At 42.8% G+C, this 13,335-nt stretch overlaps 1 protein-coding gene across 1 annotated transcript in view; it reads left to right on the plus strand.

Moving 5' to 3' along the window:
- Positions 1-9,676: 9,676 nt before the first annotated feature.
- The window catches only part of STIP1 (stress induced phosphoprotein 1), a 275,508-nt gene continuing 271,849 nt past the window's right edge, over positions 9,677-13,335 (plus strand). Inside the window, exon 1 of the mRNA XM_069243209.1 lies at positions 9,677-9,807. Within this exon, the coding sequence (XP_069099310.1) occupies positions 9,799-9,807 (9 nt within the window). The 5' untranslated portion in view covers positions 9,677-9,798. The remainder of the gene's footprint in view (positions 9,808-13,335) is intronic.

Here is a 13,335-nt window from a genome sequence, read left to right on the forward strand (position 1 = left end):
TCGTACTACAACCAAACTCAGCATACACTACATGGATGTTAATCATAGCCCAGATGATATGTGGTGGGTGGTTCTACAGACTAGTTCACCTAGAGGTACGAGATCCCTTTTTGAACTTGAACAACGCTGGGTGTATAGATTGAAAACCCATGTGAGGAGTCTGAATGACGACATCCCCTGGATTAGCCTATTGCAGAGATAATTGTCCATGTGGCTTGGGGATACTTGGCTACCCATTACTAGTTTGGTTTCTACTTCTGGGTTGGCTCCTTCCTTTGGGTTGAATGTGGGCGTCCTACCTCCTTATTTCAATGTTCTTTATTAGGTACTATCCAGGACTAGAATAGATGGGACAAAAGATTAGTATCTACTCTGCATCCGACGTTTGTGACTGACCAGCACCTCTGTGACACATTTTTAACTTCTGTTTCGAATGCCAAACATTAGCACTCTCTTTGTGACCTTTTTTCACTCTTTCAAAACTGTCCGTCCATATCTTCAAGGCTCCGCTATTATGTTATCTGAGTATTAGGCAGACACCTCTGCTCCAGTGGGCTGAATTATCGTGTAACCCACTATTCGTGTTATTCCATTTCCTCACTTCACTCCTAGAAACTGAGTCTTGTTTCTATTTTGATGATTTCTTGCATCGATCGAGTCCCTGACCCGTAGCTTAGCAACGTGAGCGTCAGTGCGACGCTTTCACTTTCGGTATGCCGCCTTTTTGATCCCAAGCACCGCAGCCTCCCCTATTCATACGGGAGCACGGCCAGGGGTAGGTCACCCCGTGCGGTTTGGGAACAGATCAAGTAAGTTACACGATACGGCCCTGAGGCTGTGTGCCTCTAGCGTTTTCCTGAACTCATTTTGTTCTGACGCGGTCTTTCCGTTTGGATTTAAATGCATTTATATTTCGCCTCTAGAGAATAACGTTCATTTGAACGCATGTGGCAAGTTGTCTTGCAACGAAGATCGTGAGTTGGGTTCCTCCCCTCTGCTGTCTTTCCGTTGTTCTTTCCAGTCATGTGGCCATCTATTGAGAGATATTCCCTATAGAGTGACAGTTGTGTTTGAATGTTTTTTAATCACTGTCAATATTATATTTACATCAGTCGGGGCACTACAATTAATCCTGATATCCTTTTATATTTTAGGGAGGAGAGAATATATATATTTGTCTTTTCTCCTTCTTGATTTACTGGACCGGTTGGTACGCTAACCATTAGAACCACGTAGGGTACTTTTAGATGTATACAACCTCGACTTGGTGGCTGATCAAGAGGATCATTGAGTCCAATTTCTACTTATACCCTCTGGGCTATAGGCTCTGTTTCTATTCCACTATAGCCATCTACTTTTGAGAAGTGCTATACCAAATACCTTATGTTGTTTTCTGTCTACCTGACTATTAGTAATTTTGACGTCCGGCCAGTGGCCCATGCTGTCCCATGAAGTGCGTTCCTCAAACTGGGAGGGTAAGCAGTTTTATTTGATGTACATACACTAGTATGCCACTTTCTGCACCATCACCTGATTGCTTACAGATTGACACGTTTGTGTTTTACAATATCACTAAGGAATTGATATCAACAAACTTTTATTTAGCCCACAAGTGACCTGTGTTCATTTGTTTCTAGAGCGACATGTAGGATTAGTACGTTCAAAGTTACACCAGATTATGTGTAAGTGACTGGAGACATTATAACTGACAGTTGTAGGTTATAGGAGTCTTACCAGTATTGTAACTTGTGGTAGGAGAAGTTTATGTTGTTTTGGTCCTGAAGAAGCGTCATGGGATCCGGCTGGACCATAGAGACGCAAAACATGTTGACCCTTTTTTCAGGGAAGGTTTGGTAGTGCCTCACCCTCCCTAATTGCAACAAGTGTGATTGAGAGTACCTGATCATTACTTCAGGTATACTCCCCCTATCGTTTTTAATCTTGGCCCATACCCTATATGGACTAATAAATTTGTTACTCTGAGACTAGGGTCGTGAGCCAATTTTATCCTATTGTATTCCTTTCTCTTCTACCTTTCCGAACCCACTCTTGGGGTCTTGGCATCTTTGAGAAAAGATTTCCGGCAAAGAGCCCCCCTTGGGGGTGCCCGTCAGACATTGCAACGCCAGTCTGACGAGGAGCAACGCCGATGATGAAGCATGACACCCATCCGGGTGTGTGAGGTTTTTGCTCCTAAATATTAGGACTCCTTTGTACACTTTCTCCTGTCCCTTTCCTTTTGGAACAGTGTATCGTGACTTTTGTTGCATTGTATTAATTAAGGGAGATTATACACTGGACCATTGTTTCTCCCCATACCCCCATCTTTTTGTTCTATGTATTCAAATAGACCATATTGAGTTTTAAAGGCAGTTTTCCACTTGTCGCCTTCTCTCATCCTGACTAGCTGATAAGCTCCTCTTAGGTCTAACTTGGTGTAGATTTTGGCTTTTTTAACTTGGTCCAACAGGACAAGAATCAAGGGTAATGGGTATTTGTTCTTTACTGTGATTTTATTTAATCCTCTATACTCTATACAAGCCCTAAGATCCCCATTAGCCTTGGGGACAAAACAAAGAGGAGATGCTTCAGGAGACTTGGAAGGGCGGATAAATCCATTAGCTAGAAATTGAGCTAAATAGTTTCTTAGATATTGATTTGCGTGTTCAGACAGGGCATAAACACGACAACTAGGGAGTATAGCACCAGGAGTCAGATCAATTTGACAGTCATATGGTCTGTGAGGTGACAAGGTTCCTGCTTCTTTTTCATCAAAAACATCAAGAAAGGATGGTAGCATTGCATTGCATCTTTTTCAGCCGCTGTGGCTATGTGGGATTCATGAGAATCTGTGACACTTGATTTCTGGAGACATTTTTCTTTACACAGAAGTGAAGAAAACGTGATTTTCCTTTCTTGCCAATTTTTTAAAGGATTATGGTATCTTAACCACGGCATTCCTAGGATAATTCCATACTGAGGAGCATGGATTACATCAAAGATTATTTTTTCTACATGTTTGGTGTCTTGATTTCCCCCTTTACAGATCACAGACGAGGGGAATGTCTGCAGAGTCACTGGACCTCCAGCTAGGAGTTTTCCATCTACGACTTGTATTCTTTCTGGTGTTTTCTTCTTCTTACATGGGATCTCCATGTTTGAATCGATTGTGCATCGATAAAATTACCAGTAGCCCCGGAATCTACTAAGGCTTTCTTTAGATAAGTCTTTTGTTTTACCAGTACTTCTAGATCTAACTTTAAATGTCTTGACTCGAGTAAAACTTTTCTACCATCTTGTGAAGGGTCCACCGTTACACCCAAGAGCAACCCTTCCTTACACCTTGGGTGTTCTATTTTTCCTGCTTGATCTGTGCATTTGCTACAACCTTCTTGGTAGGAGTTTGTTTGCTTTTCGTTTTTGCTGGACATTCTTTGGTGAAATGGCCCTTTCGACCACAGTACAGACATTGTCCGTTCTTTCTACGTAGACCTTTCTCTTCTTTCGTTAAGGGCCGCCTGATGGCTCCTATTTCCATTGGCTCATGATTGTTGTCTCCATGAATTTGTGATGATCTATGCTCATGAAAACTGCAGGAATTGTTTTCAGTCTTTTTGCGTGTTCACTGTCGTTCTGCAAGACGATGGTCTAATCTCAAAACAAGATTTATCAGATCTTGACAATCCGTGAGTTAAGGATCAATCTGTGCAAGAATGTCTTTTAACTCATCTTTGAGTCCTTGATAGAACAGGGCTGATCTCTTTTCCTCAGGCCAGGCCGTTTCTGCTACCAGCCGATTAAAGTTAGCCAAGTAAGAGACAAGATCCTTATTTCCTTGTCTCAATTCTAACAGTTCTTGGTCTGCGGACAAAGTAACTGCTCTTCGATCAAAAACACTTTCAAATTCTCTGACAAAGTCTCTCCAGTTAAAAAGCAAGGGACTATCTCGACGCATGAGAGGGATTGCCCAGGTGGCCGCATCTCCAGCCCAGTAGTAAATCAAGAAGGCCACCCTGGATTGGGGATCAGGGAAGGTGTTTGGTCGACAGGTGAAATGCAATTCTACTTGAGTCAAAAAGGATTGTACCTTCTGAGGATCACCTGAAAACCTTTCTGGGGGAGCCAAAGGAATGGGTGTGGGAACTGTGAGTGAAATGTTAGTTGGAGGATTCCCTCCTGAACCTTGAGGAGGAGGATTAAGCCAACCCGCACCCAGAGGACTTTGCTCCTTCTTTCCCACTCTGTGTTGTAACTGATCCACCCTTTCTGCTAGATTGGCTGCTATGTCTTTAGATTCAACTACATCCAATTGGAGCTGCGTAATTACCTTAAGTAACTTGTCAAATGTGGCCATATTGAAAACCTAGCGCAACCCAGGAGGATTACAATTTGTGGGCTCACTATTCTGTCAGCGAGACCGGATCCTTGGGGTTTGCGCCTGTTCCCGGTACGTCCACCTCTTGACAGCTCCAAACTCTACTAGCTATCGTAGTACAGAGTTAAAGAATGGCCAAGTGGGGGATGGGATTTTAGGTTGCGAACAGCGGGGAAGGAGACCTGTGGAAGCAAGAGTTAAGAACACAATAGCAAGGTTATTCACATTAATCTTCATGAACTTTGTTTTAATTATCTATACTCTAATAACATGAGAGATCAATAACTTTTCAATAACATGAACTTTTTGACTCTGGATACCTAGAAATAAAAGAAGGATTACGCAGACTTTCATATGAGCGTTTTCAAAATGACTTATTTTTATAATCATATACTCTGAACATTGAACTCTCTCAAGTTAGTCCTTAGAATAGCAATTACATCATAACAAGAATCAATGAGTACATTGTTCCCAAAGAATTAACTGCTATAGGATTCATGAATGATACTGTAGAAGAGGTAAACTGACTAAACTTGTTTTGTCTAGAAAGATCACACTCTGTTTGGTCTGAGTTTCAAGATTCAATTGCCCAGAAATTATTGCGCACCTTATTGCCAGACTGCGCATCAAGACTCAAATACCTGAAATGACTGCGCGCTCTGCCAATCTGAACTGCAAGGGTTAATTGCCAAGAATGAATTGTGTAAAGTGTTGTCGATTCAACCATCAAGATTCAAATGCCTCAAAATGATCTCGCCCTCTGCCGATCCAAACTGCAAGGGTTAATTGCCAAGAATGAATTGCGCACACTGTAAATCACAAGGCCAAAACTCAAATGCTTCTAGAAAATGAGTCGGGGGCCTACCCCGACCTCCGCCTTACCGCCCTGCTTGAAGATCAGCAAAATAATGAGGACATGGCCAGGTAAATGCCTAAGTAGGCCTCTGGAACAGGAGTTCAGGGAAATGCTGCTGCTCTGCACCGGGACCTCTGAAGAGTGAGAACGTGGAGCTGGGCTGGGTCCCTTAAATAGACCCAAGCCCCGCCCACATGCCACACCGAGCCAGGCTGCAGGAAAGGCTCTAGAAAGGCTCAGAATAGGGACCACACCCTAACCACACCCTGTATTCTTGCAGCAAGGCCTTGAAAATGAACAATACATTATAAACAGCATTAATGACATTTCAAGATAAATACCTGCAATGCAAAAGGTTAATATACAATATCAACACATAATGCATGAATTATTACATTGCATAAGGTTTGTCATTTTGCATTATGCTGCCCGTAGAGCGAGCACTGTCCTGGTGTTGACAATAACGTCAATCTACATTTCTCTATTTTTGAACAATTATATAAAGCATTATTAGAAATTTAATATTGTTTCAATACAGACTAGGGGCCAGATGTAGGAAGGCATTAGCGCCTCGCAAACGGCAAAAAACGCCGTTTGCGAGGCGCAAATGCCCTCACACGATGCAGAAACACATATTGCGAGTCGGTACCGACTCGCAAAATGTGTTTCAGACTCGCAAATAGGAAGGGGTGTTCCCTTCCTATTTGCGAGTCGCACCGCTATGTAGAGTTGATTGGTGACCGCGAAAGCGGTCGCAAATCAACTCGCAGTTACCATCCACTTGAAGTGGATGGTAACTCATTCGCAATCGGGAAGGGGTCCCCATGGGACCCCTTCCCCTTTGTGAATGCTCACAATAATATTTTTTCAGAGCAGGCAGTGGTCCTATGGACCACTGCCTACTCTGAAAAAAAAACTAAACTAAAAGGTTTCGGTATTTTTTCTATTTGCAGCTCGTTTTCCTTAAAGGAAAACGGGCTGCAAAGAAAAAAAAAACTGCTTTATTTCAAAGCAGTCATGGACATGGTGGTCTGCTGTCTCCAGCAGGCCACCATTCCCGTGAGTGCCTAGACTCGCTATGGGGTCGCAAACTGCGACCCACCTCATAAATATTTATGAGGTGGGTCTTTGCGACCCCATAGCGAGTCGCAGAAGGTGTCTGAGACACCTTTCTGCATAACATGTTGCGAGGTGAAAATTGCGAGTCGCTGGGACTCGCAATTTGCACCCCGCAAAATGTTTTCTACCTACATCTGGCCCTTAGAGTCTAAACTATAACATAATGTCAGATTAATCCTTCAAACATTTAATAAAACTTCAATAGCACAAGGATGTAAGTCATTAATCTAAATGAATGCACACCAAAATGACTTCTCAGTGCATCACTCTACAATCAAGTCAAAGGTACTTTGGTTAACATAATGCATTAACTGTCACATATAGATGATCACTGTGACATGAGGGACAGCACTAAAGTGTCTGCTACATCACCTTTTATTGACTATAAGCAGGGCCCCTGGAATTATGGACAGGAGAGGGCCACATTATGTGGCAGAATTGAGTAAAATATGTTGCAAGAAATGCCAAATTATTTCGCACAACGCGACACAATTTGTAATAGTATTACTTTATTCTTTCGTCACTTTTAAGCTTGGTAATACTGTATGGGCATTGGCTCTACCTCATTAATACAGTTGAACACCAAAATATAGCAATAAACAACATACAGGTGACCAGTCCAGCTTTGCAAAGGATCTTCCCCTGCGTGGCAACACGTGTTGCTGCATTTTTAATAACTTTTGAACTATCTGAGCTTGAAACAATTTTTTTGGCTAAATCAGCAGATTATGCAGCAGATGGTGGATTATGTGGCAAATGCAGGAAATCTATAATTATGCGAAAATCGCTGCAGGCACACAATTGCATGATTCCAGTGGCACTGATTATAAACCATGTTAGCAATCAATGTCATGGAAGTTGTTCCTTATCAAGTGTGACACCTGCTGTCAGACACAGCTTTTTTAACAAAAATTTGTCAGAATGATCAGTTATGTCATATATGCAGCCATGTGTCCCACAGATGATGTGCTGCCAGTTTTTTGTTTTACACTGCTTACTTCCAGTGCCGGAGATATTTAGGTGTAATTCTTAACTAGGCTTGAAGCAGGGAGTTATGCCAAGTTGTAGAGGAACATTCTGTATAAGCTGAGCAGGCATCACTGGGCCTCGAAGAGCATACTGGGGTCCAGGATCATCAGCCTGTGCGTTCTGCGCTTAGAGAAAGGGAAGACGCAGGTCAATACAACTCTGATAGCCCTGGGAGTTGGCAGAATAGGGGCCCTGGAATCTGAAACTAGTCAATGGAGCTGTACAACCTACGCACAGGTCGCACTGGCAGATGAGACTATTGCTCTCCTGCAGGCCCTCATATAGCCCATGAATCTGCCAATTCATTAAAAAAAACTATGTTATGTTCACACATGTGCAACCGGGGGGGGGGGTCTTAGCCCAAGAAGTTATGCTGCAGTCCTAGCATAGGAGACTTTCAACAGGGAAGCTTAAGTTGCTTCGCTATGGAAAGCCTCCTGAGCCAAAGTCTTCAATACACTGAGAAACGAAAAGAAACCACCTATCATGCCATCCTTTGCGCTCAGCGGACATGCATGATTAATTTGAACCTTGCAGTGATAGAGAATTTTACAGTATGCTAGACTAACACAAGATGCGTCCTACTTGGCAAAGCTGGAGCTCAGTTATGCTCTGTTCTGCTCATTCATGCACTGCATTTTATTGTGAGCAGCATGGGCTCTTTAAAACTGACTAACTGATTTCTACTTTCCATATTGCCTTTAAATTTTCAATGAACCCTCATGGTTTCCATCATAATAATTGTCAGTCGTTATTGTGAAGCCTAATGTGATTTATATTTAATTCTGAAATGTTATTTGATACTGAATTTACATGCTGAGCAGGTACACTTGCAGAGCAACAAAATCCTTTCAGGATTAACATCGCTGGGTCAGTGGCGTTTTATATTGACGACTGGGGAAAAAAAACTACATCATCAAGCTACCCCGTTTGAGAGAGCCTATAGGAGGCAAAAATGCAACGACAGCAGCAGCACCCGAGACACAATGAAACGCGCTCCACTACCAACAAAGAGCGCCTGAACAAGATACACACAATCCATCCACCCAACACACTCCGCGTCAGAACTCTTAATGACGTCAGTCTCTCTTTAACAAGCACCGTTTGACGCGCGACCTGACGTCTCATTTCTTATAGGTGAATGAGATTTGACGGACGGCTTCGTCCTCCACTGAGAATGGCATCTTAAACACGTCAGGCTCCACTGAACTCTCTGAGAAAATTCCAGAAGAGCCTAGCGAGTGGGCGGTGCTACAGATCCCGGAAAGATCACTCCATCACTTGCACGGCTTTCTGACACGAAGGAAGAAGAAACAGTTGGCAGCTGAAAGGCCTATTAGAATTGGGCAGATGATTAATGTACTATTTTTACAAAAGACTTTTCATATATTTTTTAGAAAATGTGAAGACCATAAGATAAAATAAAGCGGCTTTGAACTAGATTTTGGTTTTGCCGTTCGATGCTCCCCCGTGGATTCCGCCGAAGGCAAAACAAAATAGTAATGCCGCAAATGAGAGTACAAGCCGATCGAACATTAACAAGACGAGATGAATTTGTATTAACTGAAGAGGGTTCAGTTATCTATGCGAGAAAAAGGGAAAGTAGTATTACCACTATTTTTAAATGACGGCGGAAAATAATGTTGTAATTTTGAGGAAAAAAAATCATAGCGCGACCCCCTATACTGATTTACAAATTATTCAGCTGCTTTTTTTGTTTGCTTACGTTGGGAGTGAAATTCTAGTTGAAGATGGCCGCCAGACGCCCCTTCTGTCTCCTTCATGTCCGTCTTCTCTTTCCATGCCAGCCACTGGCCCAACAAGGAATAAATATCCTTTTGAGGGTAATGCAATCTCTCCCATACAAATATAGGTACAAAAAAACTTTTCAGCAACACATACCTCACTCTGAACTACAGGTTCCGCCAAACGGCGTGTTATTTAATTAGGAGCACACATCTGTTAAGCACAGCCTAAGCCCACTGACAGAATGATTGAGTTTTAAACAGAAAAATGCTAAAACAAATTTATCATACACCCAATTCACATATTTATTTCAAGTCAGGTTGGAGATCAGTTGTTTTGGTTAGATAGTGTGACACTTTCACCAACAGTTGAAAACCGGTTTTACACCTTGCTGTACTGAAGTTAAGGAAGTCTTTTCCTATCGTGGGCGGGGCCTGCCTAACTTCTTTTCCTGTGGCATTTGAGGGGAATATGTCATCTTTTAGGGGCGGGATCTTGAGTAGCCGGTTTCCTCGGCCTATCTGTTTCGTCAGCGAGAAGACTGGCAGAGAGGATTATCCAATGACCGTAGAGAAAGGAAAGCTGTCAGCTTCTGGTAACTTCTAGAAGGCGCGTGGAGCAGAGAAGAACGGCGGCAGCTGCTGTGGGCGACAGAGAGGAGCTTAGTAGCATCATGGAGAAGGTGAGGGCAGAGGGTGCGGGATTCTCCGAGGGGGGTGGGGGATGAAATGAGGAGGAAGGTGTGAGATATACTTGCTTGACTGGGCATCAGCCAAGGGATACTGCCGGCTTTTTCTGCATGGTGTGGGGGTTGGGTGACCTGCTGCTCTGTGATATATCACGAGGCTTGACTGTTCATCCTTCTTTTAAGTGTTTGTTTTTTTTTATTTGCAAATGTGCAGCGTGCCTTCCTTGATATGGAAAATTGCGTATGATCTTATTTACATTAGAGGCAATGAGATTTTATTTATGTTTCTGAATTTGAGAGAAAAAAGACTGTTGTATGGTGGGACGAAAATGTGGCTTACCGTATTTGGGGCAGTCATGCAAGTGTGTTTTTCACGGTTTTAAGGAGTGTTGTAGTGGAGAAGGTGAGGCTGTGAACTTGTGATAGTACACTACTGTCAAATCTGAGAGTAAGATGAGGTCGTGGGTGGCTGTTTAAAAATCGGAGATGGGTTAGACCACTTTGCTTTTATGCGTGATGGTTGGTGCTGTTCTTCCCTACGTTTTATGTATATATTATGCAAATAAAAACACTGACTCGGTGTTCGCCGGTATGCATTCAGGAGCAGGTTTGAAAGTTGTGTGCACCTCCAATAGATCATCTAAATTCAAACCCAACTGCCGGAAAAGTTACCCACGCGTACGTTTCAGTCCATTTCACACAGTCCGCGTCCCTCGCAACGTGCTCTCCTTATTCCCAACGCTACTCACCCTCCCTCTTTGACAGTCAAACCTTCCAACTATCAGTCCAAGAAACATAACCGTCAAAAACCGTTTAATTATCCTCATGCACGTTCTCACAAGGAGAAGTAAATTTAGTACATATTCATTGGACCGTGACTGTAAGCTACGTTTTAGACAGCATCGTTTCTCGGTAGTACCTTCTAGATCAACCATTCCACCAATTCTGTTCAAAGAAATCATTATGATGATCCACCGTTCTACACCCCAACTTTCTATTTTTCTAAATCGATGGGAGTTCAGGTTCTATAACACAAACACAATTAAGCTCCAGCCTTTCTATATTCAATAATCTGGGGGTTCCAACCACGTTTACGTGACGTTTACCATCGTAATATTTTGTCTCTCCAGTCCCTCTAACGTTCTGACTAAACAGTCCTGGAGTCTTGTTCATCTCTTGACTGTTTTATGATTTCTCATCCTTGCTTGATATTGCTTAGCAACATCTTGCAGGGCAGGTTGATGATAAGATGCATCCTTCCATGTTGTCTCCGACAACATTACAATCCACCAGGTCAAACAGGTGGCCACACCCAGGACCAAAAAAGCAGATGCCCATAACTCTCCCTCAAGAAAAATAGGTAATTTCGTAACAGATCATTTTGATGTATCCACATTCTTGTGATGTCCCAAACACTAAAATTGTGAAAAGAAACACACTTAGGTTATGTTAAAAAGACCCCTCACCCACCAGCCAAGTTGGTGGCATGCTTAATGATCAAGGTCCTACCGAGACTCCTAACATGTCTTAGTTGTGCTGTGATGCCTGATTACAGCAGAGCAGGTTTTGATATTTTTACCACAATTACTGGTTGGTTTGGCACGAGGGTGAGTGATGGTTTAGTAGATCAAATTTTATTAACAAGAGATTTCACAAAAATGAAATGCACTGTTAATAACTGAAAGGGCCAAAAAGCGGAACCAATGACTCCCAGATTGTGAGCTATAAAGCTGCGTCAAGGCACCAACCGCTTTACAGTCCATTCACACACCTTTAATACATGACATGCACAAGACCATTCACGCCGCCAGCCGCGGGCCCAGCACATTACAACACTCGCATCAACAGACAGTGCCATTCAAGGGACCTTCAATTTCATAAGCCCACATGCCTGATACAGCAGTCACACCAGCTGATGGGAGTGTTTGGACTGGGGTTTGACTGGCAGTGTGTTGCAGTGGCCAATAGCAAGTCATTATTTACACCGCCAGCCAAGAGCCACTCCACGCAGACTGCCAGCCAAGAGCCACTCCATGCACACCGCCATCACTTTGTCTTTTTAAACAACAAAGAAACAACAAACTGATTTATAAATAAGTATACGACTACAAACACAAAAGCTCTAACTGAATACATGACAGTAATGCCAACCTCTGAACATGTGAAAACATAAAACAGGCAGTTTACGCTCCCAGTAGTTCCCAGTAATTCTTCTGGGTGTGGTAACTCCTGAAACAGCCAGCTACACACAGCTCAGGCTTTGAAGGACAGTTGTGGCAGTACATCCGGCCTTTCCTCCGGATACCTCTTTAGGCACAGACTATATTTCTTAGTGTGCAAGTCTCTTTTGGGAGTGGGAGGAACTTGATCAGGAAAGTGGCCATCTTTCAATCTAGCCACAACCCCCACCACTGCTACTCTAGGAACTCTTGCCTGTTCCACCACAATAAGGCACTCCCATCACCAAATTTTAACAGATTTCATCTTTGACTCAGGGGAGCAATTCTTGAACACAATAGAAGCATTAAAAGTTGCCAAATAAACAAATGGATGGCCAACTTGTTATATCACACATAAGACTTCAGAAGAGTGTAAGGTTCCAACCTCTGATCTACTCTAACAACACCAGCCATGTGCTTATTGTAGTCCAAAATGCAGGCAGGTTTGCACCCTTCTGCAAACTAACCCCAAACAGTCACAGGGGAAGTACTCTCATCATTGGTGGTAGTTCCAGCATGTACACATCCCTCCTGTGTGCAAATTTCAGAGCTAGCAGCTCATTATTATGCAAGGCACTGCACTGTCTCCTCAATTTTGTTTTACAGACAAGCTCCCTTGGATAGCCTTTTCAGTTACAACGGATTGTGCCACAAGCAACTGTGTCCACTCTGAACAATTCCTTGAACAACTGATCTCCAGTGTAGAAATTATCTACATACAAATTATGTCTTAGTTGAATAGTAGTCTACCAAGTTCCCACACAATTTTCTCACTAACTGCAAAAGTGGACAGACAGCCAGGGGGTTCTATACTGAAATCCCTACTAGTGTAGACCTGGGTATTAAACACATATCCTGTACTACTTTCAGATAGCATAGACATCTTAATTCCATACTGTGCCCTCTTGCTTGGAATGTATTTGCTTAAAAACCAAACGCCCCTTGAACAGGACCAAAGACTCATCTATGGCTATTTCTTTTCCTGGAACATAGACCTCTGAAAACCGATCTACAAAACGATCGAGGACAGGCTTAATCTTAAAGATCTCGTGGCAGGGCTAAAGCATTGTCAACAAAATGCAGCATCTGAAGAAGAAGCAAATAATGATTGAGTCATTGTTGCAGGAAAAATAGCTGTTACCATCAAGGGACTAGTAGACCAATAAGAGGCCAGTGACGGCTTCCTTATCAACCCCACCAAAAAAGTCAAACCCAGGAACGTTTTTAACTCTTCCAGATTTGTGGGAATCCACTGGGTAGCTCTAGACTGAGGCCCAAGTCTGGCAGTGTTGTCCCTCAAATA

Source organism: Pleurodeles waltl, chromosome 7 (assembly GCF_031143425.1).
Source record: "Pleurodeles waltl isolate 20211129_DDA chromosome 7, aPleWal1.hap1.20221129, whole genome shotgun sequence".
Lineage (NCBI taxonomy): Eukaryota > Metazoa > Chordata > Amphibia > Caudata > Salamandridae > Pleurodeles > Pleurodeles waltl.